This window comes from Dermacentor albipictus, chromosome 6 (assembly GCF_038994185.2).
Source record: "Dermacentor albipictus isolate Rhodes 1998 colony chromosome 6, USDA_Dalb.pri_finalv2, whole genome shotgun sequence".
Taxonomy (NCBI): domain Eukaryota; kingdom Metazoa; phylum Arthropoda; class Arachnida; order Ixodida; family Ixodidae; genus Dermacentor; species Dermacentor albipictus.
Window position 1 is genome coordinate 7,787,483 of NC_091826.1, and position 17,573 is coordinate 7,805,055.

General features: G+C 44.4%; 1 protein-coding gene across 13 annotated transcripts in view; it reads right to left on the reverse strand.

Annotated features, from left to right (window-relative positions):
- The window catches only part of shot (dystonin-like protein short stop), a 315,979-nt gene that overhangs the window by 122,164 nt on the left and 176,242 nt on the right, over positions 1 to 17,573 (reverse strand). For 12 of the 13 annotated variants that reach the window (XM_065424847.2, XM_065424849.2, XM_065424855.2 and 9 more), the window contains 6 exons: positions 14,129 to 14,306; positions 13,361 to 13,518; positions 11,280 to 11,770; positions 9,878 to 10,022; positions 9,669 to 9,752; positions 8,837 to 9,034 (listed from right to left, as the gene is read on the reverse strand). In XM_065424847.2, the coding sequence (XP_065280919.1) occupies positions 8,837 to 9,034; positions 9,669 to 9,752; positions 9,878 to 10,022; positions 11,280 to 11,770; positions 13,361 to 13,518; positions 14,129 to 14,306 (1,254 nt within the window). The remainder of the gene's footprint in view (positions 1 to 8,836; positions 9,035 to 9,668; positions 9,753 to 9,877; positions 10,023 to 11,279; positions 11,771 to 13,360; positions 13,519 to 14,128; positions 14,307 to 17,573) is intronic. The other variant, XM_065424857.2, reaches the window with a different exon arrangement.

A 17,573-nucleotide genomic window follows, 5' to 3' on the forward strand; every position in this document is an offset into this window, starting at 1 on the left:
ATTTTTGACTACCTGGGGTTCTTTAATGTGCACCCAAAACACGCTAGGCGGGCATGTTTGCAATGTGCTCCCATGAGGCTGCCACCGCCATGGCCAAGAATCGAAAGCATGACGTCGTGCTTAGCAGCAGAACACCACAGCCACTGAGATAGCGTGGTGGGTTGAACTGATCAATTAGGCCTTCAGGCATGACAAAATGTGGGTGCATGACCCAAGAACACACGGAGGCAACCTACACCATCAGTAGCATTAACTTTTGGAAAGCATTATTACTGCTGGAAAATAGAAATAGAGGCAAAGCTGTCACTGAAGTTATGTTGTCAACACTGCCAGTGCACTCTGATGCTGCACACATCGAGTGGTTGTTTGAGTATTCAAACTGAAATACTTCTTCAGGTGTATTATGTGTTATCTTGCCCATATGCAATTTTCGTCTACTTGTCAACAACATTAGCTATGCTTGTATAAGAACCTTTCTGATGAACAAATTACAAGAGCTTAGCATTGATTTTTCTTTGTATATACAATATAAAGATGCTTAAAATTTTTAACCAATGTAATTTTTACTGGCTAATAAACTACATTCAAAAGCCTGATCTATGTTACGATTCCATGTCAGCTATATTAAAGGTGCACAAATGATAAATATTGGGCTAATGTAGATCAGCAAAATGCCACCTTCGCATCCCCACACCCCTGCCCCATGACACCGTGAATACATACCTCTTGTACACAAAAATGACCTAGATAAGTGAAAGTATGTTGCAATTACTGATGTCACATTGATACTACCAGTGCTCCAGTTTGGGCACATAATTCAGTAAATGTTTTTCTCCTAACAAATGGTATTTTTCTACAAATGAAGTGCGCAATGATCTGCACAAACATGTGATCTATAGGCATAATGGCAGCTCATTGCACGCTCTGCCAACACAAGTTGTACAGGTGTTACATACAGGTTATCTACAGTTTTCTACACAAATAGAGGTCTGGGAGAACACACTATTAAGTCTAACTGATCTATTGCTATTCAGTGACCCTTTCAACATTCTAAGGTGCAGCTGTTGCAGGTCAATACAGCTAATGACTCGTGACACCATGTTAACAGCTGCAAGAGCTCCATACATTTAGTACACAAATTGACTGTGCATCCCGTATGTCAGCATAAGATGGCACTGGAACATGCATAAATGGAAAATAAATGCAAACTTGGCTTGTGGTAATTATGGTTTCATAATTCACACCGTTATCACAGCTAGGTCCTATACAACTTCTTACTCATATGACAAGCTAACAACGAAAGACGCAAATACTCTCATAAGAACAAAAAGAAAGCAATGACTATGCCAACTATACGTTAACAAAATTTGTTACTGGGCTAGTCAGTTCATGCTTAGGAACTGAATATTGGTAAGCGCACTTCTTAGACAGGACAGAAGATAAGACACATAGGCACAGGACAAGCGCTAACTTGCAACTAAATTTTGTTCTGAAGAGTTTGCCTACTTGTGTACGCAGCAGACCAGGATCGCGCAAGTGCACTGCCCATCAAGCCAACCAATGCATCATATCAAGAAGCGTGTAGATTACAGCATCATTTCTAAAAACTGCTTTTCTTTGCTACGCAAGACAACTGACATATCGCTAATACAGGCACTTCCTTTCTTTCTAATATGATATGCCTCCATGATTTCTCTGGCCAAGGCATGGCCACTCCTGCCTAGAATTCAAATACCGGCAAGAATTGGCTCACAAGGACAGGACCTACAATGCATAGGCAAATGAAAAGAAGCTTTGTTAGCTAGAGAGCACTCATGTTCCCGTGCCCGATTGTTGACGCATCGGTTGGTTTGTTCGATGTCAATCTTTCTGCACTTAAGCGGGATCTCGTACACAATGCCAACGATGTATGCGACCTATGGCATGGTATGCTTCTTTCCACAGGCAGGTTTCCTATAGGGTCCGAAAATGCGTGGGTGCAACCCAGCAAGTTTTCGTGGTGAAGAAAACACAATAGGCACGTCGTACCTCTTGGCCACATTCAAGTTGTGCGCAACCCTGTGAACGTAGGGCACCACTTCTAGCTTTCTTGTTCGTATAACTGGCCCAGAGGCATTTTTCTACCCTTCAGTTTCTGAAGGAGGGTCTCGGACCCGGCTGTCAAAATAGAACGGGGGAAGCCAGCTGCCTGCAGGCGCTCAGTCTGGCAATTGAAGCTATTCTGGGCCAAGTGAGCACAAGACTTCGTCTGCACCGACTCAAGACATTGCCTTGCGATTGCTTGTTTTATCACCTTACTATGTGCTGAATCAAATGGCAAGAGTTCTTTACGAGCTCATGGAGAGTACTTCCACCAAATCTGCAGCCCACTAAAAAAAATGTTAATATCTAAAGACTGCAGGGTGTCATAGTTAGGAATTTCATTAGTAAAGTCAGTGATGGCACTGTTTGTACAGCGAAGTTGCAACGAATGAAGTTGCAACCATACCAACACTAAGCAGAAACACTAAATAGATTTAGACTGAGACAGTATTCTTTCGAAACTATATTTTCATTAATTTGTTGATAATAAGTTAGTTATTAGAACAGCAAATGAAGGGCAAAATCAGATTTTTTAAATTTCTCACCGAAATCCCAGCACTGGCACATCAAGCACAATGTCACAGATATCAAATTATGTTTTTGTATTTGGGCCATAGTGGCTTAGCAAAAGCTCTTGCAGCTTGCAAAGTTCAGTCTTTCACTCAATTAGAATGCACTGCGCTGACGAAAAATTAGCTAGGCTCGAGCAGACACTGTTGAAACCCCGTCAGGGCAAGAGAAGTTCAAGCTGGCATCGCCACCAGTGTTTATTTTTTTTTTTTCTGGCTTGCCAAGCTTCTTGTCATGGAAAGGGTAGCTTTTTTAGGGGGTATAGTTTGAAGGACAATTTATTAATGCAGTTCAAGTACTTTTCTTAGATGTCCTCCTAAGGGCAAGTGTGGCTCTCCAAGTGGTTGATCTTGTTTAATAAAAGCTATATGATGCCTACAAAATGTCAATATAAACTTGTCTTTCTGCTTCTGACCTCAACTTTCTTACCTGTCAGCACATTGAGAAAACTGTCATTGTTATTATGTTATCACTCTAGCACAAGATGCACACAAGCTACATTCAGAACATTATGAGTGCTGTTGCCAATTTGAGAGACAGGCAAGCTTGTTTAACCAAATTGCGTGAATGACACAAACACTGTGGTACATTTTCAAATCTACATGAACCCCCCTAAGTGCTCTGGAAGGTATGGTGACACATGTATGAATTGCGAAAAGAGTTCAGTTGTGAGATTTGGTTTGACAACTATTAAGCATGTTCACTGCTAATAATTGCTAAGTTGATTTGCTTTCTGATCATAAGTTCAGCCAACAAAGAAGCTGATTCTTTCATTCACACTTTCTTCTATTGTTTCTCTCTCAACACCATAACTACTCCATGACACACACATTTACAGAATACTACATTGTGCACACATCAAACAGTGTAGATGTAAACATACTATGACAGACACGATGGCATTTAAGTACACCATTTACATTTTTGCACAAAATGTAAAAAATGCAAAAAATAGATAAAGGCCTAACAGTGCACCATGAGAAGACCGAATTTTCTGAACAAAAGGTTTACTTCCTCATGGAAACAGCCTTCATACTATACTCAGAAATGTTCAATTATTAAAAAGGAGCTCTGAAGTCCTGAAACGTGAAATAAATAAAACCATGTTTTTTACATCACAGCAACATTTAAATAGTGTGTGCACTATGAAGTATGTGAATACATAAGGAACAACCTAAAGCAATATATTTTACACTTTACATTATCAGTAACACTACTAGCCAATTTCGAGTCCCTCTAGGAGTTGAAATGAACACCACATAACTAACTGTCAAGACGTACAGGGTGAACCAGCATTAGGGAAAACACCATGGCAACACTCCAGACTTGACTACGTTTTATGTGGCATGAAAGCCTGCAGACTAATCTCTAATAGATATCTATCTCATGGGTTATATATTTGCCGCTTCTTTTTCTCATAAAATCATTGCTGAAGTTATACTACTAGCATGAATACTAATGACATGCTTCAGCTAAGACTGGATGACCCTGCCCATACTTTCATGAACCAAAGAAAGGTATGTATTGACATAACCTATCACAAGTAGGTGTAAAGCTGTTGCACACACATTCAAATATTCCACTTTATTTTGATATCAATATTCTGCTTATTTTTCTCCTCCCTATCTGAATCAGCCAGAGAGCAGATGAAATTTATTGTATTCATCTGGCAAAGAAAACAACGTGCAGAACTATAAGTTACTTACACCTCTCTACAATCCTTAATGCATTAAAAAGCCAAGAGCTTCAGCAGGGATTCGGACTTGGGCTTTTGAAAGATGCCCGACGTCATTGCATGCCGCAAGCTGCTGCTTTCGTTACAGCGACGACTGACTGCAGCTGGCACGTTGCAGAAGGAGACAGTAAAGAAACAAAGATAAAACACAAGCAAGAGCGCCCGTAACCTATTAGCATTGACAGGCCTGCCAAGAAGCAATGTCCTACACACTCCACGCATGCTTGGAGAGAGGACGGAGTTGAATGCAGCACATGGGGAAGAGAAAACAGGAAAGGCTGCTGTCAAAGGAGAAAGACAGAGGAGAAAAATTTACGATTCAACTGCAGCTGCAGCAGAGCATTCTTTCAAAAACAATAATAAGGGAAGATGAGAGGAGGAAGCACAATAGCCATGCAAACAAAGAACTGATGTGTTCCAGGCGAAAATCTGAGCCAATAAAAATTTGTTCCGGCACGTTTGTTTTTTGTTTCAGCAACGACAAAGTATAACATAGACGATAGTAACATCATGGTCTATAAAAAAAAAACACGCACAAGGAGGTACACAGCTGCTGAACAATGAGTGTGCAAGCATTAACCTGCTGCATATGCATTGCCATGCAATGTGAAAAAAAATGTTCAATTTCCCTTCATTCTTTCTTATCATTTTTATACATTCTAAATATACAAGTTCCTGCAGTATTAAGCCATATAGGAACATTAGAACAAAAGGCTGACCCAGCAGATGCATGTTGATTAGGGCGTCCCCATGTGAAATACTAGAATTACAGAAGCTCATCCCACCAAGTGAGAACCTGGTCCTTTCACCTGAATTCACAGTGTCTTGACATCTTTCATATGGCAGTCTTCTTCAATTAAGCTAGCAGTGTGAAGAATTGCACAATTCTTGAGTGGGCTTCTTCCACCTCATCCCATAGTTCCCCAGTTTCTTAGCTTTAAGATTCTCCTAAAAAAGAGCCCAGGCTACACATAACAGTGATGAAGGAAGACAGTGAATACAGAAAAACAAAGATAAAACCAGCTAAATTTACCTCAACAAAATGGTAATTTATTGGCACTTAAATGCCCACAGTTGTCACTCTCATACACCACTTTGTCGCCTATATATAGACCATCACATATCGTCCTCCATATAGCACAGTGAAAATTTGATATGCAGAATTTATCAAACGACTCTGCAACAATCGTAAACAAGATGGTGGCATATGCCTAGAATAACCGCTTCACTAGTTCTTCCAGGGATGCATGCAACTTTATGGAACAACAAAAAAAGCAACGCAAATTGTTGTCACTAGCTTAGCAAGTAAAATGACAGCTTTTGAATGAGCGTGCTACATGAGTCACTAGAACTTGTTCTGTGATGATGATGATGATGATGATGCAAGCTGCAGATTCTGTCGCCCCTTTGTGATGGCAATGGTTGACTGCTTTACTATTCCGTCCTGCAACATATGCAATCCTCCGAAACGCCAAAAAACATGAGATGATTTGGTGCCACTATCATTAGCGTGTAAAATAAACACCTTTTGAGTGTGCATGCTAAGCGACTCCCGAGAACTTGTTCTGTGAGGAGGAGGACAATGACGATAATAACGCAACACGCCGATTCTGTTGTCACCTTGTGGTGGCAATGCTGGTGACGCTGGCTAGACTGGCTCTAACGGTAGGCTGTTGCGAATGCGATGAACACAATTCTGGCTTCTTACAAGACTGCAGGACACAGGAAATATTCAGACCAATTTTCTTGGGAAAAAAGCTGCAATTATGTTTGGGCAAATATTGTAATAATTCATTGTGGAAAAACATTTTTGGCTGAATACATTACCCCGGCAGACCAGAAATAGGCATTTTCAGTGGGAGATGATGTGTGTTTGATGTTGTCACCGCTCCGTAGTGCCGCCAAGACAGGCAGTGCAGCCCCTGGTGTCGCGACTAGGGTCACCATTGTGGTCAGGTGAGTTCATGCTGGCCAGCTAGGTTCAAATTATCTGGTGAGGGCCAATTTCAAGATTTAAATAGGTAAAGTTTTGGCCCATAGAAATGTATAGGTCCCGGCAAGAACCTTTGGTCGCGTTAAAATTAACCAAAAAATTTGATTAACCAAAGTCTAATTAACTGATGTCAGTTGACCTCAATATAAAGAATTCGGTAAAATAAGCACTTCATTATACAGTTACAACTAGATTTAATGCAGTCGGTAAAATCGGGAATTTGCTTTGTTACATCAAAATTTTGTTGTATTGAAATCTGACCTCTTATTCAAATAAGGAGAATCGCCATTCAATGTTTCTTGCATGGAAGGGGCCGTCAAATTTGCCAAATTATCAGGCAATCGAAGAAAGCAAATTTGAATTGGAAAATAAATCTTTTGTTGAATGTGAGTGTCAGCGACAAACTATGTTGGTTTCATGCCATGCTGGCAATATCTTCATATTGGCAGTATGAATTAAGAGAAGACAGTTTTCGCTTTCGCATACAATGCCCCGCGGCTGATAGAGTCGCCCACAGTGGGACGACGCTATCATGAAAAACGTCGGCAGTGGCGAGTGAATGCTTCTCTGCCTTTCGCTTCAACAGATCTCTGAAACTCAAGATTATACAACCTGCAGTACTAAACGCATGGGAAGACCGAGCACATTATTCAATGCAATCTCGGCACACCCACTCTTAGCACAAGCAGCAGAATACCTTTAAAACAGGGCGCACTGGCTGCGTATGTGCAGCCACGGCCATGCCAGAAAAGGAGATGCACATCAACCTGCTGCCTACTCCCCCCTCGCACGCACTTTGTTGCATTACATCAAGCTCGCTCCCCCCTATCCCTTGCTCGGGCGAGAAGACAGCACTCATCAAGCCACCATCCTTCTCAGCTCAATTTCACACACTTTCACTCACAGCCAAAGTGCAGCGCACGGGGGGCGATAGGATCTTATCGCACTTGGACTTTGTACGACCCATGGTGCTGCTCTGCTTCAGCGGTCGCCCTTGGTCGCGCAGCACGCAATTTGAGAGGTGTGTTTGTAACCAGCAGCTTGTAACTTAACCATTGGACCATCTGCGTCCGTGGAAGTTTTCTTTTAGTGTCTTTGAGTTCCTTCGTGGCAGCAGTGAAAGTTCATAATATTGAAATCATGTACTGTATAAATACACGTATAAATATAATAAATAACACAATATAAATACAATATTGAGCTTCTAAATACTACATGGTGTTCTGTGGACAAGTTAAAAAGTTAAATACTTCATTATATCGCGGTTTAACTGTATGGAAATATTTTTATATTCACATCTGACCGTTTATGCCATTAAGTACAATCGCCCACAAATTTTTCCCACTTGGAAGGGGCCACAAAATTTGCCGCAATATCGGACAATCAAATAAAATGAAATTCAATTAGAAAAAGAAATTCACTTTGTTCAATGAAAGAATCAGTGACCAAAGTTACAGTATCATGCCATGTTGATGATATCTTCACATCAGCAATTCAAAAAAAAAAAGAAATGTATAGCGTCTTTCCGCTGTGGCACCTTGCCACATGTGGGAAGACGCTATATGTTACATCTGCCTCTTGCTTCAACACATCTTTGAAACTTGAGATTAGGCGACCTTCAGCACTAATCATTCGGTAAGACAGCGCAAGTGAAGCCACGATCACCTAAGCACCCAACCTTCGCTCTTGCCACAGATTATCTCCAAGATAGGGCGCCATGCTGACAGCCATCCGCTGCCACGACCAGGCTAAAGGAAAAGACGCTCGCTCACCTGTCCCCCACTCACCCCATCTACGGTATGCTCACACAGGAGCCAATGTTGGGAAACTCATGAAACATTTTATTTTGATACAGGAGTTCATCTCTAAATGTGACACTGAGTAATAACAGCAGTTTCAGAATGGACTCGGTGCATTGTTTACTATTGGCGAGATGTGGTAAGAGGGTTGGCAAAGGCAGTGCCCATGCAGCAGTGCTGTAAGGCATCCACTAAGTAATAGCAAAATAAATCGTTGAGTGGCTGCCAAGAAGGAAGACAAAAGAGACTAATGTATGAGTAATTTCCGAGGTTGGATTGGTTTGTGTTAAGTTGATGCCACTAGTGCAGGACAATGTCACAATGCTGCCATCTAACATTCTGTTGTCATCAGTCTAATCAGCAGTTTTGGTCATTGCTCATAATGTATAGCGCTTTCTCGCAATATTGGTGGGCATTCTAGGCCAACAAACAATAGGCCATCAGGGTCGATGTCCCATTTTGAGGATGTGATGCAGTGCTCGAGCACACGGACCTGCAGTGCACTGCATGCTTATGCAAATGTAGTGCCACCATTGAAAATCAGTTGCAAGACTCCTAAGCAACTCAGCCAGCAACCATTAAGTCTTTGCACAGTTTCACTAGCACAAATGGCTGCAGCCATTGTTGGGGAAAAAGGACAAGAGGGAAACAACTCACCTGCTGGTCAAGTGCTTTTGCCAGGTCCTCAGCCAGGGAAAGATAGCGAGCATTGAGCTCATTCACTTCAGCTGCCACTCCACCGCTCCCATCAGGCGCCATCTCCATCCGGCGCCGTTTTGCGGCAAGGCTGCCATCCAGGCTCGGGTGGTCTTGCTCGAGGCCCTCGGAAAAGCGCTGCAGCCGCAGGCCATAGATCTGCCACAGGACGAGGGGGGGAACGGCGTCGTAGTGACTGCAGACCCGCAGCGAGGCCACACCACGGGGTCCGGGGATCCGTTTAGGCTAACCAGGAAGGGCCGTTTTTTTTTTTTTGGTTTTTGGTTGGGCAAGCCAGGTGGGGCAAGGGCAAGGGCCGTGCAAGGTCTTCGGGCGGGCGCTCGACGCAGGGAGGCGGCAGGGCGCAAGGCGGCAAGAGCCAAAGCCGTCCTATTCTAGGTAGCACACACACGATGCAGAAGATGGGCTGCCACACTCTCACTTCCTTTGTCCATGGCGGGGGCCTTACACACACGCTTTTTGCCAGAGCACAAAGAGCAACACATCAAGGAAGCGGCGGCAGCGGCTTGCGCTCTCCGCCTGGCTGTTTCCTGCTGTACAAAGCAAGCGGCACACTCAAGCCAAAAAAAAAAAAAGAGGAGGAGGACACACAACGTGGTGCATGGAGAGAGGAGCGCGTGAAAAAAATTGCAAGCGGCCCCGGCGGGCAAGCTGCATCATGCACCGCCACCGCCCGCTGCAGAGAGGAAGTGGGGGGAGTGATGAGAAAATAACACGACAGGGCCCCGTGGCGTGGTCCCCGGGCGGCAGCATGCGGAGGAAAGCCACCAACCTGGGCCTCACGGGTGAACCTTCCTCCCAGCACGTTCACCTCCTCAATGCGCGGCCGCCTGCCACTGACCTCAGTGTACAGGTCCTGAGGCAACACACAGACATGTTTAATCCATCATTCTAAGCACAATACCCTGCCCCACTAAGCCCCACCAGAAAACAGCGTGCAAACCACAACAGACAAACCCAAGGCCTGCGTGGCCACCTCACCAGAGCCTGCTGCCGATCCACGGAGGGGCGAGCCGTCTTCACCGCATTCACCCGCACTGTCGCCTGGCTTGCCCAGTTCCTCTCTTCGTCCATTTTGTTCCGGTAGGCACGCAGCAGCTCCGAGGCTGCCTCACAGCTGCGCAGCCTGCAACGCCCATGCACACACCTCCAGCACACAGCTGCTAAACAGCAAAGCATGTCTTCATACAGACAGGCTAAGGATGTATTATCTTGCTTCTGACAAGACAGTCCAGTCTGCTGTGCATGAAATGAACTACAGTTACGCCTCGATATAACGAACTTCAATATAACGAAATTCTCTATATAGGAAAGTATTTAACTTTTCATACCCTCTTGTCCATCAAATACCATGTATTTACAACCTCAATATAACGAATTGTGTTTGAGATTTCAATATAACAAAATTTCGCTTCTGCAGCAAAGGAATACAGAGGCAATAAATGGAAATTTTCGCAGACGCAGATGGTCAAATGATTGAATTACAAGCGGCTGCCTGCTAATGCACCTCTCGAATAGAATTGCGTGCGGCGCAACGAGAGCTACTACTGAAGTGTAGTCACATCTTGTTCCGTATAGAGTCCAAGTGCGTTAAGATCCTATTGCGCCCCACACACTCTGCACTTCAGGTGCGAGTGAAAATGTGCAAGGGTGAGACAAGAAAGATGGTGGTTTCACAAGTGCCGCCTCCCCACGCGAGCAAAGGGAAAGAGGGGAAGGGGAGCAAGCCCGCAGTAACGCAATCAAGCGCGTGTAATTTCTGGCATGCAGCTCAGCCATGGCTGTGCATGGCTTAAGTGTGACTGAGCACATATGCAGCACAGCATCCTGCTTTAGAGGAATTCTGCTGCCTGTGCAAAGAGTGGGCGTGCCGAGAAAGCTTGGCGTTATGTAAGCTGTCTTCCTGCACATTTAGTATTAGAGGTTGCGTAATCTCCAGTTTCGGTGACTCATTGGAGCGAGAGGCAAATGAAGCATTCGCTCTCCCCTGCTAGCACTTTTAATGATAGCACCAGGGGTGGTGTGCAAACAAGAGCGTGGCTGGCTTCGCTTCATTCGTACCACTGATATGGTCGACATGGCACGAAACCATATCATATGTCACTGACACCCAAATTTGTCGAACTAAATTGCATTCTTATTTAAATTAGCTTTTTCGATTGCCCTATAATTCAGGAAATTCGGCGGCCCTTTTCTGTGCAAGAAAAATCGATCGGTGACTGCACTTATTTACATAAAAGGTTGAATTTCTATACAATGAAATTTCGATGGAAAAAGGCAAATTGGCAATTTTACCTACTTCGTTATATCGAGGTTTAACTGTATGAAGAAACAGCTTCACAGAAGGTAGTCATGCTAACTGGGCCGCCCAAAGTGTGCTCACCGTTCGGCCAGCTGGTTGGCTGCATTGTCCCAACGGCGCACAACTTTGCGCAGGTCATCCTCCAGTTTACGGACATCTGGATGTGAATAGGCACTGGGGCGGGAGCGTTCTGTCACCTTTCGGACACTGGCCACATCTTCAGCGAGCCGGTCCAGCTGAGGTTGCTGCTGCTGGAGCTCCAACTGCAGTGCCACCAGATCTTCATGCACCTGCCTCAGGGCGCTCTGCTCTTCGGGCATTGGACCCTGCGCGGCAAGCTGTTCTTCAACGGACGAAACAAACGTTGTTGCCTCTGAAAGGCCGTGGTTGGCTATCTCCACAGCCTTGAGCCGCTCGACATATAGGTGAGAGAGATTCCAGATGCGATCCCAGAGGCGCACCACCCCATCATGCCGATCCTGGGTCGTCGGAGTCTTTTTGGTCATCTGCTTGAAGGCCACCCGCATCTCGGCCACCTGTGGCTCCAGATCCTGCAGGCCTTCTTCAAACTCCTGCGCAAGCCGTTAGGATTAATTATTCCTGCTGATGTGATAGGACCAGAGAAGCTCAGTAAGAAAGCACCGGATCAAGAATTAAATTATCTATAGAAGATTACACTATACTACCAAAAAATGGCAACTTCATACCAAGAATAAGTCTTAATTACCGTGTTAATAGAGAGTCTTAGTATAGCGTAAAATCCTTTCTTTAGCGTTAGCGTGCGACGCAACGCTAACGCAAAGAAAGACTGCACTGCGCGGCACAAGGTAGTGTTTTAGAATAGCGGAACGGAGAATAGCGTTAACGCAAACAAATACAGCACCATCTAGATGTAAAAACACAAAGTGCTGGAAAGCCAAATCCACACGAAATGTCGAGCTTATCCAATGCGGAATCCGCAAGTGTGTCCCTAAGTCAAGCTTATCGAAAGCCACAGTCGCTGCGTTAATTACACATGTAGGTGTTCGGTTTAAGCGTTGTTTTGTCGAGAGTCGCGAAACACACCGATTATTCTTGGCATGCGGCGATCGAGTGTTCTGTGGGACCCATATTACGTGTCCTTTTTAAGTCGGGATGACATAGACGCCTTCATGCTTTGGGAACGAGAGCGACTGTGCAGGTTCTACACGTCCTCAAGATCCACTCAACATCGAAGCTATTCCGGAGAGGACGTTTCACCGGCAATTTCGCTACCAGAAAGCTGATTTCCCACTTCTTTCCAATTTTTTGCAACGGACGCCCAACTTGACGCCCTTCCGAATGGGTTCAAGGCGAAAACCTCCTTCACGAGGATCATATCGTCGTCGTTGGTAAAACGCACACGCATTGTGACCGCAGCACCGACTACATTACTGTGTTTTGCCGCGGAAAGCGTGACATGCATCGGCTTGACATGCGGCTATACAACAAGCGAACGAGCGAAATACACTTGGGCACCATCTCGAGGCGGATACAGCAAACATGAGCAAACATTAGCAAACCCTCTCGCTAAGCCTACTGCGCCGCTAATCGAGAACGTATAGCGTAAACAACACCCATTTGTCACCTGTGCGCCACTGTCGAAGCATCATCACACAAATCTAAAGCAAACACGAGCATTAGCGGGGAACGAATGAGCCGAACAGTGCAGGCCGACGACTCGAAAAATCCGAAGCGGCAGCTCTCACTTCGACTGGCGCCGCCATGTTGCTGTACATAAGGCTCCCCTTGCCTGCATTAGCGTTCCCCACTAAATCTCGAAAATAGCGTACGTACGTAAGAGCTCCAGCAGCGTTTACGTACAGCGCATGCGCAGTGTGGTGCACGCAACGCTAACGCTAACTCTTTGCGTTTGCTGCTTTATGCTATATTAAAACTGTCTGATACCTTATGAATCTCTGACCATGTCACCAGCTGGCACGTTGATATGATATCTTCTAGGTATAATTAGCTCATACATCCCTCATGATGTGGCATACAATGTGGGCAACCCCATCACAACTTTACTGACGTGCCTATGATATCGGCATGACAGTGATCCTGCAGGGCACCGGCTCAAGCTAAACTTAGCTGAAAACATGGCAAAAGATGGCCTAAGCTGTGTGGCAAATGTGAAAACAGACCTTGTGCTGCACCACGAGGGCATCGAGGCTGTCGATGTCTCGTGGGATGTGTGCCTGTACCCGCGAGTTCAATGTGCGCTCCTTCTCCTGCAGCAGTTTCTCCAGCCGAGCTGAGAGGTCTGCGAAGCGGCGACTTGGGCTCTCGGGTGACTTCTCAGCTGGAAAAACGCACAAGAGGCAGAGTTGCTGTTGGCTCTTTAATATGCTGTTACTGATATATTGCTTCAGGCATCTGTGGTACCTCAAGACTCTCAACTATAATAAATTTCTCACAAATGTTGAAGCCACAGCACATAGTTTCCGTCAATGGCAGCATTTAAGTCAATTTGTGCAACAGCCTTGCTTGCACCCTCACCAGATGCTCCCTGGGCCTTCTCTTATGTGCCCAGTTCACACTGTAAAGCCATATCGAGTGCATTCTGAGACTAAGAATCAACCCTGCTGCCGTGGCCAACTGAAGAGGACATGCAGCACTCCTCTGAAGACAATGTGAACACTTGCATTGTGCGAGAGTGCACCAATGTTGAAGAGCTGCCCAACATGTGCCAGCCCGAGTGTTTCTGTGTTCCACCCCCTTCAGAAAGCAACTACCACTGCTTCGAATTGCACCCACAACCTCGTGCTCAGCAGCACAACGTTGAAGCCACTCATTCACCGTAGCAGCTAGCTAGTTTAAATAGTTAACAGATGGCATCCACAAATGAAGTCAAGTTTACAGCTTAAAATGCATGAGTCATGCAAAGTGTTGAAGTGAAAGAGCCTCCTTACCTTCTTCCTCACGGAGCTTGGCCATGAGATCTTCGAACAACTTGTTGCAGAGACGAATTTCTTCACGGAGACGTCGCATGTCGGGGTCGGTTGGGTCGCCTTCAGCAAGCAGCTTCTCGGCATCTTCGTTGAGTGCACGAATGATCGACTCGCGTTGGTTTGGCTCCATAGCCCGGAACTGCACAACCCAGTGCCAATTAAATGTTTAACAGTTCCCAAAGTTTCGCACAACCTTATATGACAAACCATCTTGCTTACACAGCATGTGCAGCACCCTTTTCTCCTAGCCTCATGCCAACTGAATCTTTGCAAAGTGCATGACATAAAAGCACAGAGCGGTAGTAACCTAAAGAAAACAATATAACCACTGGAACTACTTTCTAACAACAATACATTCACTCAAAGCAATGGCATACCAGAGGACTTCCTGAATTAATGATAGAGTGTACTAGCATACGGCTGAGTGAGACGAGCGGTCGGAGCAGCGCATGCTTTGCAGTGAGGCACCTGATGACAAAAAATACTGTGGCGGCGCTGAAATCAAAGTGGATTAAGCTGCATCAAGGTCACGCTGTTGGAAAGTGCAGGCGATTCTGACTGGCGGGGTCGTTTATACTGCTTTGCGCACTGCTGTTTGTGATCAGAACACTCACATTGTGTTCCTAATAACATGTAATGTGCATTTATGCCATAAGAATACATTCCTTCCTGTGGTTTTATGCGGTGCACTGATTGCGCATGCATTGCGACCACAGTGTCGGCTTTTATTCTGCTATGGTATTTTAGTTGCCTTAGAGGACAATTATGCTGCTTGTTCTACAAGCAGCATGTGTCTCTCGTGTGTATTCTTGTACATATAGTTTTCTACCAGTAGTTGTTGCAAAATGCAGACGAAAAAAGAAAACTGCAAGCTTGCTGCTTGCCGCTTTAGCAAGTAAAACATATCTGCCTCATCCAGCACACCATTGTCCTGTTCTCCGATCTACATGAAGCATACCGAAAGAAAAAAAAAGCGCAACATTTTGTTCATGTTTGCGTCTTACTCGTGTAACAGAATGCGGAGTAATTGGTACAAGGTCTTTTATTGGGTCGGACCTCAAGCCCTGAAAACAGTTTTATTTATCTATTCTACATACAAATCTTTGGCCCGTAAGCTGCATCCAATTTTTTTGCCAGTCCATGCTTAGAAAAAACAAAAACAAAAACAAAAAAACAGTGCAGTGCATTAATTAGTGGCACTAGTGGCTATGGCATTAGGCTTCTAAATTGGAGCTCACAGGTTCAATCCAGGCTGTGGAATTCGTTGCGGACAAAATGGAAAAACACTTGTGTACTTATATTTAAGTGCATGTTTAAGAACCCTAGCTGGTGAACACTCAAACACCGCGGGTGCCACATAATCGTGTATCGCTGTTTTGCCATGCAAAACCCCAGAACTTGTTTATTTAAAAAAAAGAAGGTAGCTGTGTCCATTGGCTCTTTTCTAGTAGTTTAAACAAAACGAAATTATTTTTTTGCCCGATTTCTCAGAAGACCAAGTCATGGTTAGCTTATATTTCAAACCTGGCATATACTAATGCCGTTCCCAAGCGTACATCAGCTCAACTGAGCAGTGTGTGCATATAAATGGCCGCTTTCAGGTATCCTGTGCACTATCATAATGACAATAATGAAGCAGTTAAAAGAACGGCCTGCCTCACTACACATGGAGATATATGCAGACTTGCTTTGTTTGTTGATGGAGGTAAGTATGCTACAACATGCACCACTCAAGTTTTAATGGGATGAAAACATGGCAAGCGGTCAAAAAAAAAAAGTATTTCCTTGCCTAAATTGAGTTAGCAGATTTACAGGCTGCTCCAAAACGAGGTGTTTATATTGACTGACAGTTATGGATGTGTGCAGCAGAAGTTACCAAATCCGATGCATTGATTCACTCAGGAACTGGTGGGCTTCTGCTGAACAGCTATGACTAGCCAGCAGCAGAATCATTCAGAACACCACTCACTATAGCATCAGACACCCTCGAGAATTCAAAGTGCTGTTATGCATCACGTACTAACAGAAACAACTATTCGATCATATCCAATAGTAAGTTCAGGAATCGCATACAATATGAATAGCAAAAAAGAAGTGAGGCGTGCAGACAGGACACAAAAGTAGAGAAGTGGACAACACCTGCCTTCACGCCTCACTTCTTTTTTTGCATAATGAATCCTTACCAACTAGCTCAGCTTTCTGCCGTTCTAAAGATGAATAGCAAATAGCATTTGATGAGACTTGTATGTTTCTACTTAATTTTACATGCTGACACGTTGAAGAAGATTGCCAGACCAGGCATGGAGATTACACTGCCTTTACTTCCCACTCACCTCAAATCAGTGCGACTACATACGTAGGTAATATCCTTTCTCTCAACACTGTTGTTCATATTAGCTTCCAGTAATTGACATTCCCTCTCTCGGAAAGCCCCTCGGTACACTTGGGGTAGGTTCCATATAGAGTGTATTAGAAGTGTTGTAAACTCTAGTTCCAACCGTGATAAAGCTCCAGTCACAGGCCGTCGGTCAAAGTTGCTGTGTGCGCTCACATGAATACGATACTACTATGAATAAAGGTATGGTGGTGCCGCATTTGTTACTGCAAACACGCTTATTTTGGTCGAGAGTTATCACTTTTTCAATTAGTGCATTTAGAGTATCTGATCACTTTTCCATTACATATATGTTGTGAATATGTCTATGTATCCACTTTTCTTCACACCATGCACTTGATGAACCTGGTTTATTTCACTACAATATTGTCTTCTTGAGGACTGAGGGCCATTTCATTGAGGAGATCATTTCATTAGGGATGTAATGCGCAGACTAGATAACCGTTGGACCATTAGGCTAACAGAATGGGTACTAAGAGAAGGGAAGCGCAGTAGAGGATGGCAGAAGACTAGATGGAGCGACGAAATTAGGAAATTTGCCGGTGCTATTTGGAATCGGTTGGCACAGCACAGGGGTAATTGCAGATTGTGGGGAGAGGCCTTCGTCCTGCAGTGTACATAAATAGGCCGATGATGATGATGATTGTTTTCTTTGATTATTGTTTGTGCTTTTTAATATTCTACCAACAAGAAGTGTGCGTGAAACAAGATAAAAGTTTTCTTACGTAGCTTCACATTACAGAATGGTGGCTGCTGTGACAAAATTACATGTTACATTAAGAAATCTGTGCTGAAGACAGCAGTTCGCCGGGCTAAAATTACTATTGGCAACAACCAACAAGAGCCATGGGCATATCAAAGCAAATAAAAACATTTAAAAAAATGTACTGTGCAAGCTCTCTACAACAAAAACAGGGCGTCCGTGCAACAAACACGCACTCATTTGCAGATGACGCACTTCACAATGACAGCAAAATTGAAAACATCGAGTTGTATAATCCATGCCTCAAA